This window comes from Camelina sativa, chromosome 6 (assembly GCF_030686135.1).
Source record: "Camelina sativa cultivar CO46 ecotype springtype chromosome 6, ASM3068613v1".
NCBI lineage: Eukaryota > Viridiplantae > Streptophyta > Magnoliopsida > Brassicales > Brassicaceae > Camelina > Camelina sativa.
In genome coordinates, this window is record NC_141885.1 from 4051706 (window position 1) to 4073539 (window position 21834).

The 21834-nt window shown below is 37.2% G+C and overlaps 1 protein-coding gene and 1 pseudogene across 1 annotated transcript; one reads left to right on the forward strand and one right to left on the reverse strand.

The window, feature by feature from the left end:
• The first annotated feature begins 319 nt into the window (after positions 1 to 319).
• LOC104698677 (protein HEAT INTOLERANT 4 pseudogene) lies at positions 320 to 10656 on the forward strand (annotated as a pseudogene).
• A 375-nt stretch (positions 10657 to 11031) lies between these two features.
• On the reverse strand, positions 11032 to 13353 carry LOC104790371 (kelch repeat-containing protein At3g27220). The gene is made up of 7 exons (XM_010516111.3): positions 13011 to 13353; positions 12607 to 12792; positions 12279 to 12508; positions 12026 to 12193; positions 11832 to 11937; positions 11460 to 11666; positions 11032 to 11377 (listed from the first exon to the last, which is right to left on the reverse strand). The coding sequence occupies exons 1-7, from the start codon at positions 13203 to 13205 to the stop codon at positions 11213 to 11215; spliced, it is 1257 nt and encodes a 418-aa protein (XP_010514413.1). The 5' UTR covers positions 13206 to 13353; the 3' UTR covers positions 11032 to 11212.
• Positions 13354 to 21834: the final 8481 nt, after the last annotated feature.

Genomic DNA, 21834 nt, shown 5'->3' on the forward strand with positions numbered 1-21834 from the left:
TAAACCGTAACAGTGTTAATAGACCGTTAACGGCTGCTTACGTGGACGCCATATATGAAACGACATCGTTTTGAGAAACAAAAAATAACTTCTTTTAGTTAATACGACGTCGTTTCTTCTTTCTTCATCTATTCTTACTTTCTTTACTTTCTCCTTCTTTCCCGATTTTGGGATTGAACCCAAAACCCTAAAAAAAAATTAAACATAATAGATATGATTGATGCTTCGGCGGAGAAGTACTATAATACAGGGGAAGATATATGTTCGAGGCGGAGGGTGACGGAGGCGGCGGGTAAATATTGATTGGCTGTGCCAGATAATGGTGGATGTTCAATTGACGGCGGCTGAGACGGCAGCTGAGACGACGGCGAATGTTCAATTGACGATAGTGGTGGATAGAAACTTGCTTCAGACGGTGGCGGAGGAGGATAAGTCATCATCGTCGTCGCTGGAAAATCAGGAGATGTATGAATCGGATTTTCAATCAGGAGATGTATGAATCGTTATCTCAGTGTCATATTTGCATTGTACAAACATATTTTGTTTCTACTTATAACTTAATTAACCCAATGACCCAAAATTTCATGACGCGGAAAATTTAATTTCTTTACCATGTTTTGATAATTCCATACAAGAAAAGATTTTAATTTCTCTGTTAATGATGTTACAAGACATGGAAAGTTTCTAAAATTATTAATATCTATATTAACATTTTTGAAGTACATTTTGGTTTATGCCCTTTAAGTTTTAATTATTTTTTTTTTACAACATTAACCCCTAAAACAATTCCATAAATAACATTGCAGAGAAACTCAAATACTAAACTTTCTTAAATTGACCAACATTTGTTACTTTTATTGCCATAAAATCTTAACAACATCTATACATTCCGATTTTTCCAAAAACAACTCTATCCATTAAAGTTTTTAACCCATTAAATCTCCAAAACTATTTTTATAGATGCTATAATCTCTCTAATTTAAATGATATATAACAGATTTTCCATAACAAAAGTTTACAATATCCATAATTATATTAACATTAATAAATTTCCTAAACCGAAAATCCAATTATAAATGTCACATTAAATATGTTAAAAAACCCCATATAATTTGGTTTATTTTTTATTTTTTGAGGAATTACCAAAAAAATTAAAATTCTATTAATTATCATAAACTATATATATTGACATAGAAAAATTATAAACTATATAAGTATGCTAATTTGGTAAAACAATTAACATAATTAAACTTGATAAAAAACTTCTTTAGATTATTTTTTTTGCGCAAAAATTTATTTTGATTTTGGTGTGATGGGTTGGCATTAATCCAATATAGGGAGTTAAGTGGATTTTTTTTTAAACACTTTTAGATGTGTACAAGGAGATAAATGTATTACTAAACTATACATATACCACACGGGTTAAAACCTTGAAAACAATACAAAATCCTATACTTTGAATACTTATATCAAATACGTGTAAAATTTTATATTTTTAAATTAATAAAACAATAATAAAATAGCAAATAAATATAATATAATTTTTAATTTTTAAAATTAAAAATATTGTCTCGCGGTGTACCGCGGGTTAAATTCTAGTTGGGATTTATAATTCTAGATACATAATTCCTCTTTTCTTCCTCCTTCTTTCCCGATTTGTAAAAGCTCCATTACAATAAGACAATGATTGTAATCGCAATGAGGAAGCACAATCGTCTCTCTCTGCTCATTACCACTACCCCGTTTCGAAATTCCATAATCGTCTTTCTTTTTTTGTTCAATTGATTTGGGGATTTTAAATTACTTTTAGCACCTTTATCTTTTCGAATTTTTTTTTAGGGTTTTGGGTTAAATCCCCAAATCGGGAAAGAAGAAGAAAAAAAGAAAACTAAGAAAAAAGGAAGAAAGAAGAGACGACATTGTTTTAACAACCAAAAAGTTATTTTTTTGCTTTTCAAAACGACGTCGTTTCATAGGTGGCGTCCACATAAGCAGTTGTTAACGGTTTCTTAACACCATTACGGATTATGTATGTAATAACACCTTTTAACGAGTTAGGGCAGTGAATTTGAATTTTATTAAACTTAATGTATGGATTTGCACAATGTTAAACATAGTGTAGGAACCGAACATACCCCTTTAGCTGGGGTATGAAATTATCGATTTTCTTAATATTGTTTGAATAGTTAAGTATAACGAATACAAAATTAAAAATGAAAAATAAAGTATAACGAATACGAAATTTTAATCTGATAAGGTATACGTAGTATTTTCTTTAATGTCATTCGTATTGAACTTTGACCGTATGTTTTGGTAAAATTATTAAGCTGTCAACTGTTAACAACTCTCACTAACTCTCTACTGTTTATAACATTGAAGAATGAAAAGCATGTTGAAGTTTATCTAATGATATAATTAGAACAATTCTTGCCACAAATAAAAATCACAATATTTCGTGGGAATATTAGAAAAAATAATATATGACTCCTTAAAAATATAAGAGACAACACCACCGAGCAATAGATTTTTGTTTTTGTTTTTTTTTTTTAATTATTAAATGGTTCCGGGCCTAGATCCATTCATAGATTTTTTTTTGCATGTATGATTTTTATATACTTATGAAATATCTTTGCTTAAAAAATTAGTATCATTTAGTTTTTGTAAAAGGATTAAGATAATGTTTGATCCATGAATGTGTGTATAGTGACATGAAATTTAATTTCTAATTAAATATGTAAGTAGTTTTCTACCTTTTCTATCTATTAAATGAAATAAAGATTGGCATGATTAGGTGACCGGAAAATAAACTACCCTTTGACTAATTCACAGTTTCAACTTTTAATTAGTACTACTATTTTTTCAGAGATCAATAGAAAGTTTGAAAACGTTGATCACGACTGTGTCACTCATTTAAACATTTTAATCTCCAAAAGGACACTATGTCTCTTTAGGATATCTATTGGATAGCCATAAACCGACTCCATATGATTTCATGGTAAATTTATTTCAGCCAAGTTGTGAATGGTGGACAATGGAGACATACTATGCCAATACTATGTATATAGTAAATGAAATTTAAAATTTCGTATCAGCTTCATTATCTCAAACTACGTTACACAATTTATAATATTTACACTAAACTACTTTTAACTTTTTAACCTAGTTCGAAAAAAGTGATTTTTTTTTCTTCTTTTCAAACTCATTTTATAAAAGGTTCCTTACTGTGGATGAAGAAGATAAATGAAAATTTTGGTTTCAATTATTTTCGGTTTTTGAGAAAAAACCTACTCCTATTGTAATTAAAAGAATTCAACTTGTAATTATCAGAGCAAAGGTTCACATAAGTTCACATCATATCTTTACTGCTTTTCTTTATAATCCAAAGCACTATATCATAGAGTCAATCTTGGAAGAACTAAATCCAGTTAACAATCAAAATGTTTTCACTAAATCGAGTTAATAATTAGTTAACAACGGTATTGTGTTATCATTGGAGTTTGTATAATTGATTACTGGATGCCAAATATTTTGTTTTAACATTCAAATTTAGCACATAAAATAATAATTTCCGGCGATTGACAATACGTTTAGATTGATTGCTGCATATATACGCCAAAATTTTTGTTTTGTTTTGCCGACTCTCGCGTTAAGCAAACTTGTAATTATTGGGTTTTTATATTGATAAACGCATTTATGATGTTTATGAATCCAATTATATATTGTCATCAGATTTCTCTTTCCGTGACCACTAACAAAATGAAGTGATAATGAGTAATTCTATATAATAATCTTTTCAGGAGTGGTCATCTTTATGGAATTCTCAACTTTCTATAGTGTATATATATATATATATATATAAACTATATACACACGCATACTAAACACCAAAATTTTCCAATGTTTGTGTGTTTCCTTTATTGTTTGGTGACAAGTTTGTACTTCTTGGGATAATATTTTAAGAAGGATAAGCCAGCCATATATTGAAATGTTGTAAGTTGTAACCATATTATCTAGAATACCAACGATCTAATATTGTTGTGATATTTTGCTTTAGAGGTATTTCGTTTAGAAGGTTTTGATCCAAAGTTTATGTGAGTTGAGATAGTGATAGATTTAGATAATAGTTTTGGGAGAGTACTCTTTATGTGTTCTTGAAATAGAAGACTACACAAACATATTTATAGGGTACATTAAACTTATAATACAATAACCCAAATCTTATGATGCGATGTAAAATAAAAGTTTGTAACTCGAAAGTTTTTTAAAAAATCAAAATACAATAACAATAACAAATGGAATCTTTAAAGAAAACAATGATGGCATGGGTTATGTGTGTTTTCGGCTCAATAGTCAAGACAATGCACAAACATCCAAAGAAAGGAACTCAAAAAAAAAAAAAAAATCAGATATGGTGTATCGAATCGCTTAGAGCTTCATCAATCAATTTATAGTCCTTCTTCTCTGCTCTCTAATCAATTTATAATCAATTTATGGACAGCATGTCTTGAGAGACTCGCAGAGATGAGAAACAGATTTGCTAGTGCTGAAGTATTTGTTGAGAACACCTAGATCATGTTGAAATTCTATGAATAATTTGGACACGTCTTCGTTCATGTTGTCCATACAGTCCCCAAGTTTCTTTACGTTATCTTCTGATCGAGATCTAAGCATTCCCCTAGTTGTAGTGTTGCCAATGGTGGAAGTAGTAGTCGGTGATGGTGATAGAAAAGACATGGTGGAAGTGGGATAAACAGTGGATGTAGGTTGACGACGCCTGAAAATACGTGAGAAGAATGGTTTGCAAAATCTAATCTTCATTCTTTCCTAAAGTAAAAAAAAAACAAAGTTTTAGATAACAACAGAGTTAGTTAAGAGAGTTTTACACTTCTTAAATGAATAAAGAAGAATGAATATAGAAATATTGGTCATCGATAGTAAGAGAGTTCCATTTTATTCGAAGAAATATTTCCTTTCTTTTTTTGCCAAGTAGTAAAGATTTTCCCTTTTTTTTTTTATGCTTCGACGACAGTTGTATAAACCAAGAAAGAAAAGAAAATATATTTTAAGTTGACGTAACGGTCCATTCCTAAGTAACTGTAAATTGATAAAAGTAGAAACTTCTTTCTCCACATAGGATTTTAAAAACAATCAATAGAGAGTCAACATGTTATTTATTAACATTTTTTACATTTTTATTAATTAACATTTTAAAATTATATTATTTTCTACACAAATATATTAATACAAGGAAAATCATATATATATATATATATATATATATATAAAAGAAACATAAATTTTGGAAAACAATATATGGAAAATTTATGACCCGCGCACGCGCGAAACTATAACTGTTTTAGGAGGATTTTTTAAAATACATTTTTCTAATATCGCTTTTCAAAAGTACCCCTTTTATAAAATGACAAAATTCTAAATCCTAAACTCCAAATACTAAATCTTAACTTCTAAAAACTATACTCTAAATATAAAATAGAGAACCCAAAACTAAAAAAATTCAAAATTAATTTATTGTGTAAAAGAGGTCAAAAATAAAAATGTTCAAAAAATGTACTTTTGAAAAGGGATATCTCAAAAAAGGCATTTCTAACAAAAATTCTCATTTTTATTTATTTGAATATAATTATAATTGTTCAATATAAAAAATATAAATCAATATTGATGTCAAAACTTTTTTATTAAGCAATATATAAGTTATACATATTTTTTAATATTTTCACAATTAATTCTTTCTTTATTTTCCAGTATACACTCGTCATCTCTTGCATCTACTTTTTTCACATTTTATTATCTCACTTATATTATACTGATTATGAAGACATATCAAAACTATTTTTATATTTTTTCATCTTCCAATACTTTTTTTATCGGTTGAGTGATCATTACTTAATAACATAGACGTAAAAAAACTCTTAGGGAATATACCCACTCTTTGTCATAAAGTTTATTTGACAGTGTTATATTACACGTAAATTTTGCTTCCGATTAATAAATTTTATAGTTGGGCTCGTTTCTATCCATAAATCTCACATTATAACATCAAAATAGTATTGTTTGACAAAAGAAAAGTTATGTTTAGGTATATCAAATTTTTCTACTTTAAAATATGTATATAGTCTACTATGTTTCTATATAATGTTCTTTTGTTTTATTTTTTCCTAAATCTACAAACTCATAAGATTATTCTAACTTTTTTTTATTTGTATTTATCCAAAAATATAATACTTTTTAAATTTTAATTAAAATTCTACAATCTACCACTACATTTGTAATTATTTTTATTACAAATGGATTTCACCAATTTCTTGTAAGTATATTTTTACTATTTGTTTTTCGTATTTATGATGTTCAGAATAAGTTTTCGTTAATTTTTTTTTTATTTCAAGTAACCTTATACATTTCTCTTAAATATATATATGATTTTAATTTTTGAGCACTTGAATAATATTTTCTCTTATTTTTTTTTGGAAATAACTTTGTTTAACAAATTTTACCATTTTGAAAACGATAAATAACACAGATCACTCAAACTACTTTAATTATTTATATTATTTATAATTTTAAATAACAACATGCAGCAAATCGTTCTAACATTAACAAACATAGTCTTAAAGTTATATTACTAATTATATTATACTATAATTGAAAATAATAATGTGACTTTAAATCGATAACATGAATTTATAATTTAACACCAAGAATTGAATAATTTCTTGATTTAAAAACTTTTAAATTTCTGTGTTTTTTTTAAACTCTTATTTTCTTTACCCTAATAGTTGTAACTATTGAAAGTAATTGTTGTTCTATTAAATATATGATTGCTTTATTTTTCTCCTGTTTCTAGTTATTTTACAAATATTTACACAATTATTATATATTATGATAAAAATATATAATTTTATATTTATGTAATCTTTATTCATATTTTACTTTGATATATATTTTTTCATTTCGTTTTGGGTTTATATTTTTAAATTGTAAATTGTTATTTTTAATAATCATAAAAATATTATAAAATGAGTGAATTAATTGATGCATTAATTTTAGATTTTATGTTTCCTTAATGATATGGATTAATTTTTTAAAATTGAAATAAAAAGTGATTGAGGTGGAGGAAGGAGAAGATAGAAAAGACAACTTTATATATATATATATAGATTTGTAACGTCTAAATGTATAACACACTTGCACAGTGTATCTGGTGGTACTTGTATGGTTGTGGTGGAAGTTACCAATCATACATATTCATGGACTAAAAAGAACAAATATCACATGGCCTTCCCCGCCGACCGACCACGATAACAATATGAAGTTTCTATCTTCGATTTTGTCCTTATTCCTTGATAGTTACATCAGAAACATGAACTTGCGATCGAATGCATTATTTGATTAGTGTTTATTTAAAGTAATTCTTTACATAATTAACCACTTTCATCAAGATGAGAAAAAGAAACAGTGAACAAATTCTGCCAGAGATTTTATATAGAGTGTCTTCATAATTAATTCCACTTTGTAATCTCTCTCTCGAACCGCATTACTACTAATGTCAATGTGTTAAGGTCTCTCTTAAGTCTTAATACACGGGACTAGATAAACAGATTTTAACAAATCCTCTGTTTTGAAGAGAGATCACACAATAGTCTGATTGGGCTTTAGCGAAGAAATTGGCAGAGTTTGGTAAACAGACCAAAGTTTGAACTTTGATTGGGCTTCTTTATTGATTTGGCTAAACAAATAAAACTAAACCGGAAGCTTAACCTTTACCGGGTTTAACTGATTTAAACCAAGCATTTATATCAACTGAAAGTAAATTCAATTTACGAAAAAAAAATGTGTTATTGAATTCTAATTTATAATTTTTTTTTAAGACTTTGACAAAATCATCAAAAGTGAATAAGTGAAATATTTTTAAGAATTTCTAGAGAATATTCTATAGTTTTACTGATTAATTTTCTAAAATTTTGTAAAGTACTCCAAACAATTTTTGCATTTTTTTGATATTTTGCATGACTTTATTTTGTGAAAAGTGTATAAAACCATGAACCAATAACAAAATAATTGATTTCATTAACAATGCTAGAGTCTTTTGTTTTAATTGAATAACACTTAACTTTTATTAACTTTATAAAAGTCTAATTCTAATCATCTAAATTTGTTAAGATTTTAAATGACTTTTTATAAATCACAAATTAATACCACTAAACTTTAACAGAGTTTAACAAAATTTTAATCTAATAACAACATATTCTACTAAGTAACATTTAAAGTCTTTAAAACTATATTCAAATCTCCCACTTAATAAAAAAAATCAACTTACACAATACCAAAACCGAATAATCAAATTTAAATTAAAATGAACCAAACTAAATCTGGTTTAAAAATTAATGCAAATCAAAATTCAACTTAACCAAACCGATAATTAAAATTATTTTTAAAATCTAATTAAATTAAACCGAGTCAACCGTAAACCGACCTTGATTTAACTTGTTTACTATTCTATCCGATGTCAAACCGAAAAATGGTTCCATCGCTGGAAATTGACCGGGAAAGAGACAAAACCAAGTCTCAACTTCTCTTCTAAAAAAAAATGTTGATGTGTCCGTTTCCAATTTCTCTGTTTTCCCTGGTGCTCTCTTACAAAAAAAAGTCGATTCCTTGGGTTTTAAGAAACTACTTCTTTGGATAAATATCTTAGGTCTTTTCAACTCTAATTCTCTTTGCTTTCGGTGTTCCTACTTTGACGACTCACCTCTACTCTCGTTTGGTGCAATGAGGAAAGGAGCAAAGAAAACGATTGGGTCGGAAGCAGGTCACTTATGCTGTTGCGGAGATTCAGAACGATGAGGTGATGGCTGCGTCTTTAGAGGCATCGACGCAGGAGATCTTCCCTCCACTTCGACCCCATCAGAAGGTAGATGAAGAAGACGGAGAGAGAAAAAAGAAAGAGAAAGAACCACTGAAAACTGATTTCTCAATGAAGGAAGATGCTTCTCCTTCTCAGTATCAGGGGCAGGAGAACGATACGGCCGAGAGAATGAATGAGAATAAGAAGAAGAGTGGGGGTAAACGAAATAGGATAACGAAGAAGGAGATTGAGAGTAAAGATGAGAAGAAACAGGCTCCGGGAGCTAAGAAAGCCCAAGCAACCAAACCAGACTACTTTGAGGAGAAACGTAATTTGCAAGATTTGTGGAAGGCTGTGTTTCCAATGGGGATGATAAGATCCCACATCGGTAGAGATAGGGGAGAGAGTAGTAATATATTAAGTGCTCATGGGTTCCTCTCCTCATAACCTAGGTTTTGGGGAGACATTAAGGGCCCATGGGCTTTATGAGGGCATTCTCTCATATGCAACTCTATCAATTGGTCCGACCTGCCGGCTCGGTATGGCTAGTATGGGTGCGGGTGCGGGTATGGGCTGATGTGAAGGCCGCCTGTATGACCCGAAGCCGCTAGCGCCGAGACGTCGCTACTCGATGGGCGGGGTATTGATAAGATCCCATATCGGTAGAGATAGGGGAGAGAGTAGTAATATATAAGTGCTCATGGGTTCCTCTCCTCATAACCTAGGTTTTGGGGAGACATTAAGGGCCCATGGGCCTTATGAGCCTATTCTCTCATATGCAACTCTATCAGAGGATTGAGTGGAAACTGTTAGATGCAATTTATGAACACAATTGGGATTTCAAACATCTTGAAGAGGCATTGGAGGAAGGAGGAATGCTCTATGGGAATAACGTTTAATTATGTTTTCGTCAATGGACAACCTCCTCTACAAAGACGTAAACAAGGCTGTCCTTGTCTTGACAGCTATTGCTGTCGAATCACTCTTTCCGCCTTCAGATAAGATAACAGTCGAATCAATTCAAAGTGCAGTGGAAGACATCATACCAATGAAGCAGATGAAAATGGACTGGGTTCCTTATATTCCCTTTGAAGAAAGATCACGACAAATTGGTTGGTTAAAGTCTCAAATCTTTATCCTGGTCTGTAGTCAAAGGAGAAGTGATCTAAGACATCTCAAGGACGAGCGTGTTTTGAAAGTTCAACTACTGCCTTCGTTATTTCTATGACCTATTCAGGGAAGATGAACACGAACGGACTAGTGAGGTGCAATTACTGTTCCCATCTGAGCCGCCAGTTGTATGTGAATTCGACTTGAGGTTTGTTAGACTTGAGGAATTTGTTGATAACTTGATTGAAGCTGAAGAAGTATCCGGAACAATAGGATGAATTCAAAGAATTTGTCAAAGAGCAGGTTCAAGAAGCCAAAAAAGCAAGGCAAGATGCAACAGCTGCTCGAATGCAAGCTATAGATGATATGAGCCAAGATGATAGGGCAAACCTTTCAAAGCATCAAGTTTTACAAAATCTACCCTCAGCCTCCACCTGACGTCTCAAGACTCAAGAAATTTCACAGGATTAACCGATACTACAAGAATGCTCATCAAGTCCTTTAGTATAGAAGAATTCTTAAAATCCTCTATACATATGTTAATGAAAATTTCTAGAATGATTTTTTTAAAATAGTATTGAACGAGTGAATCTAATAGAATGTTGAATTATAGTGTTATCTAATTTATGTAGTGTTGTAAAATATCAATCGGCAAGGGGTAGATTCACATTCATCTATTAATGTAACAATGGTTCTTCAATCATTCGATTGAATTAGCCCCATTGACATGTTAAGAACTGTGAACATCTAATAATTTAAAAAAAAAAATTAAAATGTCAATTGAGAATGAGTTATGTCACCCCGTGATTCTATTAATGAAATGGTTCTTCAATCTTTCGATCTCATTAGCCCCAAAGACATGTTAAGAACTGGGAGCTTCTATCTCACTCTCAATTGACAATTGATTGAACGATTTCTACCTTAGATATATGAGTTCACAAGTTTTAAGACTACCGATGTGGGACTCGGTTACTATTTCATCTTTTTGTCTCCACGTTGTTCATTACAAGTTACAACACAAGTAAATCTAATTTACTTTGTCGTTCCCAGCTTTGACATTGGGGGGTACTTGTATAATATACATTTGATAGTCTGAACAGTTTTTACAGTTTAAATCTTAATTTAGTTGTCTTGATAGCAATTTTTCATGTCGTACTGTGTAGTAGACTAGGACAAGTTTGTCTTCTGTCTAAAAACCAATGATTCTTCTATTAAAAAAGTAGAGTAATTTCAAATCAATTAAAACTTCAACTTGGTTCTCCGCATTTCTCCAATAACTTTACCAGGCTGTGGATTATCCGGTCCTCTATCTCGCTGCCCCGATGTGAAGTACAGATAACCGTTCCAGAATCCGGCCATGGCTGTTTTGACACGGAATGGTAACCGTCCAATCACAGACCAAGTCTGCAAAAATATTTCATATTCAGTTTTAAGAAACAAAAGAACAAAGAGCTATGATTGAGATGATGATGATAGTATCACTAACCAAAGTATCTAACTGGAACCGGAAAATCTCTCCAACAAGAACAAGCCTTTTCGTCACTGGATGCCAATCTGTGGTACCACCAACGATAACGATTGAGTTATTGACAATGATCCATGCAGATTCAATGTGGGAATTGTTCTTTGGCATTGGTGGCAGCATTTTCCACTTCATCTCCTCGTCCATCATGTACACCTCACCATTAAAGATCTGAAATGCGACCAAAACATTAGAAACTAGAGGCGTGCCTTTGGTTCTTTCAGTTTTGACTGAAGTCAAAAAAATTCTGGTTTGGTTTTTAAATGCTCAACAGTCAATGCTCAAAAAATTGAATCAGTGAAAATCAGAAACTACAGATTAAAGAGGAAGGTAAACCTCGCGTCTACGTGAGCACTTGAAGATGGGTGAGTTAGGTTTGGCCATGAAGTCACCTTCTTGGCCACCGATCACAAGCAGTTTATCGTTAGCAACTACACAAGCCCTACACAGCGTAAACCGCAATATTAGCAACCTTAAGGGACTCAAATCAAAAGGCAAAACCAGGCAGTGACTTAAAGACAATACAAAACCTGTGTGGTCCACCTCGAGGGATTGGAACTTCTTCTCGCCATTCGTCAAGGGCTTTTCCATCTTTTACAGCTATGCTCCAATGGTCAAAAGCAACAGCATTGCGATTCTCTTTGCTTCCACCCATCACATGAAGCCTCCCTCTCCATATCTGAGTTGCTGGAGCATACCTGAATCCAAAAAAACGGAGCTCGATGATCGAACTTGACTATACAGAAACAACATAAGTACATCTTCTTGATCTAAAGTCTTTACCTTGGAGCTGGTAGTGAAGGGAACTCGAGCCATGTCTTTGTGAATGAGTCTAAAACAAAGGAACGAGAGGTAGGTCCTCTGCATTGAGGACCAAGCTGCCCTGAAACCACATACACATACCGTCCATCCGTCACAATCCCAAGGTGCGAATTCGCCATCTCTTTTGGAGTGTCGAATCTCTCACACCACTTATTGTCTGTGAAATTGAACACATCCACATGAGAATGAACCTGAGGCAAAACAAATCAAGTGATCATTCAAATCTCTTCTCAACACATTTCTTCAAAGAACTTTGCAATTTGAGTATAGAAATAAACAAGCTCCTTACATAGTCTAGACTGCCGTAACCAGAGAAGACATACAAAAGGTTTTTGATTTGAACAGAGTATCCATCAAGACGTGGAACTGGAGAAGATTGCATTTGCTCCCATTGTAACTCCGGCGCCGGTATATCGGCGAATGTTGCAGATAATAATCGGACATGATCTTTTGTATCATTCGTTTGTTTGCTTCTCTGCAAGTGAAGAATGATGAAATCTATAAAAAAAAAACAACTCAGAAGAGCTAAACCCTAATTAAAAACACAATCAATTGAAACGTAGAAAGGAAGAATAGCTGATAAACCCTAAAACACACACAAATCATCAATCTTCTTAGAGATGATAAACTCATCGTTCCTCAAACCTAAGAATAGCTAAAACCTATCAATTGAAAAGATTAAGCAAAAGGGACCTTGGGAATCTGAATCTCCGGCCGGTTAACGGGAACCAAGATTGAAGAAACGGCGGTGAAGGAGAGATTTGAAGAAGAAGAAGAAGACAGAAAAAGGAAAGCTGCGACGAATCCAATCCCAACAACACTGGTGAAATACAATACAAGTATCAATCTCCTTGAAGATTGGTGATGATGATCAGGTTTGTTCGCCATTTGTGTTTATGCGAGTCCCGTGAAAGAGACATCTCGTCCATATAGAGATGTTTATTCTCACGACGGTGAAGAAATCTCTTATTACCGCCGGAAAAACATGTGCGCCGGTGGTTTTCACTCCGCTCCTTGTTTCCAATTTTGAACCCCCACTTAACGGACAAGAAGGGTTTGTTTAATCATATGGGCTGGATTGAACTAAGCCCAATGTTAAACAAAAGCCCATGAGACAGAATCATTTAATTTACAGTATCTTTTATGTTCCACAAGACAAGACATGGTCTTGTTAACACCCAATTATAATGCATCTCGTTTCACTAAAAGGTGGTATATTTGTACTTCAAAATAGAAAAGTAAAGTTTAAGAATTCCAAATTTAACAACCATCAATGTACCCATGAAATTATAAAGTTTCTTAAAAAGTTCATAATTTCACTTTTTTCAAAATTAATAATAAAATTTGTTTTAAGCAACTTTGGTTAAATCCTTTGATGGAGATACCCTTATCACTGTTTTAATCATCTGTAATTAGAGCTCAGATCTACATCTGTCTTTCCTGTGCTTTGTCTACCAGACTCTACATTGATCCTTATTACCCCTTGAAGGTTAGTTCTCGTTTGGGTTTACATTCATAATTTGTACTTGTACAACGATTGATTATAGGAAATACTCAAAACACTTGTACTTCTTTACATTCATAATTTGTATTTGTTAGCAACTATGAGTGAGCCAAACATTGCCATTTCTCCTCCTGATGGTGGTGATGATGGTACAAGCAGTAGCAGATCTTCTACTTCTTCAAGCTACTTTAAGCTCTCTGATATTCCGGGTCCCTTGATCCCCACGGTTCTACTTCGAGAAGATAACTATGCGGAATGGTCCACCAATATCCGGAGTTTTCTCAAAGCAAAACAAAAGATTGGGTTCATCGATGGTTCAATTGCTAAACCGTTGACCGATTCAGGACTAATTATGTGGATTGCAACAAGTTCTATAATAGTGGGGTGGATCGTCATAGCTATCGATCCTAACGTTCGTTCCACGGTTGGTTTTACTAATGATTCTTGCAAACTATAGGAGAGCCTATTATCCTTTTTAATTATGCACTATTTTATTATCATTTTACTTTTTATGTAGTTTTGATTTGATTTGTTAATCTAGATTTTTTTTTCTTTCTTCTTTTCTTGAGTGTTAAGAACCATGCTTCTAACAAAAAGTATTTGGTTTCACGTTATGTGAATTCTCTGTTCGTGATTGGGAGTTCATTGAGACATTTGGTCTTGCCCATGCAAGTGGTCAATTTCGACCAAACCTATCATCTGTACAAGATGTCCAAACTAAACGGGAGGGATCCTATTTTTAATTCCAACTATTTGATCTTGGCTAAACGGGACGGATGTTCGGATGCTTATCGAGTGTATTAAACTTCACCTATGAAACTACATTTGTTAGTTACATACTTACATATATCAGTTAGAGTTAAAAAAAATATGTCTAATCAAAATATATGAGTGTTTATCTTTATGTTGGTAAATAATACTGTTGGTGCGGAATTTAGCACCCCCAACATACCGATCTGAACCAGAAAGATAAATTGATTACTTAACCGGGAATCCGGTTCAGAGTCCTAAATGATGATCTACTTAAGGCCTGTTCGGACGAAGAGGCCCAACCCCATTGATGAAAAGCCGACTTCTTGATTCGCTCGACGGCCGACTTGAGGAAGAAATGAGAACTTTCCATATCTTGTTTCGGGCTACAAGGAAAGTTAATATATTTTGTGATCAAACGAAATTGTATAAAAGGGGAGAGACTTCTCCATTGTAATCTATCCAACAATTAATACAATTCTTCTACTTTTACTTGTTCTTAAGCGAAAATCCTAACTTCTTCCTCAAGAGATTTCGATTCCCTTTTGCTAACTAGTTTAGATTCGTGTTCTTAGAGAGATAGCTTTACTGAATTTGTTTTCCCCTTCAAACAAATTCATTGTGTGAAACCCAATTTCTACAATTGGCGCCATCTGTGGGGACGCAAAATTGTCTTTACAAGTCAATTTCTCAAGAACTAACAACGATGTCTCTGATGTCCAACACAGAGGCAAATCGCACCTCTTCAAATGTATCTGATATCACGGGCCTCACGTCTTCCCAGGGTAATACCGTAGCACGAGGTGATGCTCCAACCACGCAATGCACCGCCATATATGTTCGTCGCAACACCACCGCTTCGGTAGATTTGACCGATAACCGCACCAAACTCCCAACTTAAACCGGACTCGAAGGCAACCTCGACCAGGGGGTGGAGCGAACCCGCGAACACCCGGACGATCTCGAAGCAGAGCGCTCGTACGAACAACCTTCGAACGGGGAAACGACGCGTCTTACGGAGCAGCAACCTGGCGTCCGAACCGAAGACTCCTTTGATCGTGCAACGATGGCAGTACCAATCCCGCAGGTTGTCTCCATGGAAGACTTTAAGGTCTTGTTCGGCACCATGACCAAGGGAGATCTACCAGATGATCTCTGACACCAACCGCAAAGTCGATGCTGTCGTAACTCAGACGACCCCGTCACCACTCTCTACGGAGCAATCGCTCGCAACCAGGGCAGGCGATCTTACGCGTTATCTCGACTTCTCGGACATACCGACGTCGACCAAGCGGAACGAAGAACTCTTCCTCCCCTGGCGACATCGGTCATCCAGCCGCCGAATCTAAACTCACGGATCCGTGAGACCCCGGTCATCCAGGCCGCCCCTTCAACAAGCATGGGACCTCGCCTTGAGATTGAGGAAATCCAGTCGCAGATTCGCGGCATGAATTCTCTCCTCCATCGGGCTATCAGTACAACCCCTGAAATCGACAGGATTATCGAAGTTACTCGCCGTACTCCTTTCACACAGCGGATCCTGCAGGCCGCCATACCAAACGTCAAGTTGAAGCTCCCAACCTATCTCGGAGATAAGGATCCAGTCGTTTTCATGACGTCGTTCATGGCAACAGTGGCCTAGGCGCGGTTTACTGACGAACAGAGGGATATTGGATGCTGCCAACTGTTCGTCGACAGTCTTTCTGGTCCCGCCTTAACTTGGTTCACAAGGCTTGGATCGATCTCGATCGATAACTACACCCAATTTTCAACAGCTTTCCTTAAGCATTATCGAATTTTCATCGAACGAGGCGTAACGAGTTAGGCTCTCTGGGAGATGGCACAAGAACCAGGCGAGCCCATTGGAAGCTTCCTAGGCAGATTTAAAGAAAAACTGGCAAACGTTTCGGTCCCAGAGGATGCCGCAATCGCCGCTTTCAGAAAAGGTCTACTTCCCGGTTCTGCCTTACGAAAGACCTCAACATCCGAGAACCCAAAGACCTCGATGAAGCGCTACATCGAGCCTCCCGATTTGCACTCGTGGAAGATGAAGATGTCCGGTAGGCCGCGAAAACTGTACCAGAACCTCCAGCTCCCACGAGAGTCAGGAATCGGGAGGAATACAACGAGCCCCAGAAACATCCCGACCCTCAGGACCGAAAGAAGGGGATAGTTCACACAGTTTCCAAAGTCGACGGACACACTAAGTCGGCACCCGATCCAAAGTAATTTTACTGCGACTTCCATATGGTACCTGGCAACTCCACACACGAGTGTATGCACTTAAAGAATTATCTCTATGGAAAATATCTTGCGGGCGAAGTGGAAACCGTTTTTCAACCCCGAGGTTCCCGAGGGGGAAGAGGTCGCCGTGGAGGCTGGCGGGGTGGTCGATCTAATGGTGGTCGGGGCAGGTGGTCGCGGTTATGCAAACAACGGCCCGACTAACCATATTCTACAGCCAGCAAATCAGGTGTTTGCCGACCATCAAGAAGAGACGCCCCAAGAAAACGAGCTACCCGGTCCCCCAAAGAGACAATGGGGACAGAACCCCGAGCGAGCTAACTCCCCTCACCGAGGTCGAATAACCATGATACTTGGCCCGCTAGAAGATTGCACTGATTCCGTTCGGGAATTAAAAAAGAGGGCACGCCAAATTTGCAGTATTCAAGCGGCCTCGGACGAACCCCCGCTCTGTTTGGATCCCATATCGTTCACCGCGGAAGATGCCAAAGGGATTCAACACCCTCACTCGGCGAATTCGACGTCGAAAGAGTCTTGGTGGATACTGGAAGTACCGTAAATGTTCTATTCTGGCAAACATTAGAGAAGATGGGCATCACACCCGAACGTTGACCGGCTACGATGGGATCGGTAAAATGTCGATGGGCAATGTAAAACTGCAAGTGCGTGATGGAAGAGTGACCCGAAAAACTAAATTTGTGGTCGTCGATGCACCCCCAATTTACGACGCCATTCTAGGGTCACCATGGATATACGCGATGCAAGCCGTACCGTCAACCTACCATCTCTGCCTTAAATTCCCTAGCCCAATAGGGATCTCTACGCTATATGGCGATCAAAGGATGACCCAAACTTGTTCCGTCATCGAAAAGAAGCAAAGGAAAAATCAGGAAGCATAACAATTACAAAGCGGGGACCATATCTTTGGTCCCCATAAGCCAGAGCGAGACCTGCTCAAATCTTTGGAATGTCGAATAATCCAAGTAAACATCGACCCTACGGATCTATCACAAACTGTCGGGGTGGGGGCCGAACTGGAGGACAATGTTAAGGCACAGCTCATCGCTTTTCTGCAAACTCGGTCTTCCACATTTGCTTGGTCGACAAAGTATATGGTCGGAATTAGCCCCAACGTCATCTGCCACAGGCTCAATATCGACCCAACATTCAAACTAGTTAGGCAAAAACGCAGGCGTCTGGGTCAAGATCGGGCAAAAGCAGTCCAAGACGAAGTCGAACGCCTACTCAAAGCAGATCAAATAATGGAAGTCCTGTACCCAGATTGGTTGGCCAACCTGGTCGTGGACTTCACCGATGTCAACAAGGTGTGTCCTAAGGATAACTTCCCTTTGCCGCACATAGACCGACTTGTCGAAGCTACAACAGATCGCCATGAGTTCGACGGATCGCAAAAAAACGGCATTCATCACGGACACAGGAACCTAGTGTTATAAAGTTATGCCCTCAACGATGCAGAATCAAGATATCCTACATTAGAAAAATTGGCTCTCGCTGTGATCGCCGCTGCGCGTAAACTTCAACCTTACTTCCAGTCACATTCCATCATCGTGTTTATCGACCAGCCGCTCCGAACTATCCTCCATAGCCCCCTTTAGTCCGGACGAATGGCAAAATGGGCGGTCGAGTTGAGCGAGTACGACATCGAATACCGTTCTCGACCAAGCTTGAATTCACAGGTCCTAGCCGATTTCATTACTGAGCATTCTCCTGAGCTCGGAGATCCAAAACCTAAGGAAAAGCTTTGGACCATGTTTGTCGACGGTTCATCATCTCATCAGGGATCCAGCGTGGGACTCATTCTCCGATCTCCCAGCGGCGAAGTGCTTGAACAAGCATTAAAACTCAATTTCAAAGCATCCAATAACGAAACGGAATACGAGGCTATTCTCGCAGGGCTACGGTTAGCGCGGGGGCTCGGAGTAACACACCTGCAAGTCAACTGTGTTTCCCAGCTGGTAGTCAGTCAGTTCAGTGGTGAATTCGACACTGAGAACGAGCGAATGGGAGCATACCGCCAATTGGTCCGGACATTGTCTGAGGAGTTCATTTCTTTTTCTCTGACAAAAGTTCCGCGAAACGAAAACACATCGGCAGATGCTCTTGCATTCTTGGTAAATTACTCGGATCCAGATTTACGGTGCACAATTCCTGTTGAGTGCGTCGAGACACCCAACATCGATCTAGCCAGCCTGGTCTCCGTTATCAATGACAATTCGGTTTCGATGGAAGTTAACGAGCCTATAGAAGACCTGACGGATGTCACAAAGCCACCCGATGATTGGCAAATCGAGATTAAGCTTTATATCTCCGAAGGAATCGTCCCGCCAGATCGTTGGGCAGCCCGGCGTCTGAAGGCTCGAAGCGGTAGATACATCCTCTTGGATGGCAACTTATACCGTCGCAGTTTGTCCGGAGTTTTCCTTACCTGTGTTAGTCGCGAAGAAGCCGAGCGAATCATGATGGAGGTACACGAAGGCGACGGTGGTAGCCACTTTGGCGGACGGGCGCTTGCTTTAAAGATCAAGAAGGATGGTCATTACTGGCCAACCATGGTTGCTGATTGCGAAGCTTTTTCGGGGAAGTTTGAGGCTTGCCAACGTCACGGGCCAATGCGACACGTGCCACCCGAACTGCTAAGCACTGTTACGGCTCCATATCCTTTCATGCGTTGGGCCATGGATTTCGTAGGCCCTCTGCCGCCTTCGAGATCCAAGAAGTTCATCCTGGTACTCACCGATTACTTCCCCAAATGGGTAGAAGCGGAGTCATTCACCAAGATCCAGTCTTTGGACGTCACTAACTTTATATGGAAAACCATCATATGTCGTCACGGATTACCTTACGAGATCGTCACCGATAATGGTATGCAGTTCACTTTGCTCATTACCAGGCGTTTCTTGAGTAAGTGGCAAATTCGCCTAAGTACATCGACTCCCCGATATCCCCAAGGTAACGGTCAAGCCAAGGCGACGAACACAGCGATTTTTGATGGGCCAAAGAAACGACTTTGTCGGAGGAAAGGCGCGTGGGAAGATCATCTTGATGGTGTATTATGGTCATACCGAACAATCTCTCGGCGATCTACAGGACAATCCCCTTTTTCTCTGGCATATGGGATTGAGGCACTCGCCTCGGCAGAAGCAGGTGTCCCACACTTCGTCGAACCATGATGGTTGATAATCCTAGTCTTAATGACAACATGCTAATCGATCATATCAACTTCGCTGAGGAATTACGCAACCAAGCCTTAGTTCAGATTCAACACTACCAAGATGCAGCAACTAGTTATTATAATAAGACTGTTCGTCAGCGGCGTTTCAGCGAAGGTGACTTGGTCCTACGAGAAGTTTACGAGAATACCAGAGAACCCAACGCCGGTAAACTCGGTGCTCGGTAAACTCGGCGCTCGGTGGGAAGGGCCATATCTCAGATCCAAAGCAGTTCGCCCTGGCGTTTACGAGCTTATGACCATGTGTGGAGAACGAATCCTGAATTCGTGGAACGCGGCGCACTTAAAGCGTTACTATTATTAGGTCGCCCTTATGACCTTACCTAGGGGGTTTCGGGAACCCGACCTCCACCTATGTTTCGTTTGTAGTATGAACTACGACTGGCTTGATCCCTGTTTCAGCGTACGTAGGCAATTCCTCATCTTTTGTTAAAGATTGAACAAATGCAGCTAGAATTTCAATAAAGTTTATTTTTGTCGAGATTCCCATTGAATGTGTGAGTCAATTGCATACAGTTCGACATAAATAAAACTTGACTAAAACAGGAAACAGAGTCGAAATTTCCATTGAATGTGAGTCAATTACATTCAGTTCGGCAGCTCAGCATCGCTAAAGTTTCACAAAAAAAAAAAAAAAAAAGAAGAAGAAGAAAAGAAAAACAAAAGGGAAAAATAATAATAAAAATAATATCCTAAAAACAATTCTAAGCGGTAAGCTTTCTATCGGTGTACCCGCTACAAAGCTTCTAGCCTTTCAATTGGCAACCCGGACCCCTCGGACATCATGAGTTCTATGAAGGCACATGGGCCCTCAACTAGATGACGTTCACGGAAGGCTTGACCCGTCGACTCCAGATAATTAACAAACTGGATCAACCTCTTCAGACAAGCTCGGTAGGCCCAGACATCTGTTATGAACGGGAAGGTAGTTTCTCCCAGGGGTTCGTGGTTGCTTTCAGGTAGATCAGGCCCCTTCATACGGTCGACCAGTTCTTTGCATGCTGCATGCTCAACAAGTAGGCGGTCCATACGCCACTGCGCCAGGAAGAAACCTTCGTCAATAAGCCCGTCCAGAACTTGAATGGTCCCTTCCAAACGGTAGAGACGATGGAGCTGGTTAAGCTTCGGGCGAAGCACCTTGATATACGCACCCATTCATTTACGATGAGCTCGGTACCCTCGAAGCTCCAATTGTAAAGGAGACACCCCCGGGACGATGGTGTTGGAGCTCGGAGCGAACTCACGAGATCGGGACGTTTCTCGTACTTCTTGAGGGGGGGGTTATCCGGCAAGTTTGGATCCCGACCGCTAGATGCGGCGTCTATCCTTTCCCGGGCCCTCCTTAACCATGCAGATCAGGTAGTAACTGGCATCTTTTTCCTTTTACTTTTCAAAGAAGTTGCGAATGTCTACCAAGGATCCAACTCTTCCTCTATTTATACTCAAACTCTGCGAACAACCGCCATTGATTCTACCAATCAGAATGCAGCAAATTTCTCACTGTGTCCCGAGGGTCGCAATTAAAGACTGTGCAGACATTCAATGTCTCTAGCCACGTGTCAATAATAATAATAATAATATATATGTATATATATACATACTTTATCAATGAAATACATTCATCGTCATTCCTCTCTCGTTAGTTCGGACAAAACTCATTAATATAAAAGGGGTAATGTTATTACAAGGGTTTTTTAAAAACCCGGATCCAAAAGAGTTCATAGTTAATTAAAAATAAAAGCAGTTAAGCATCCAAATCATCTGACAGA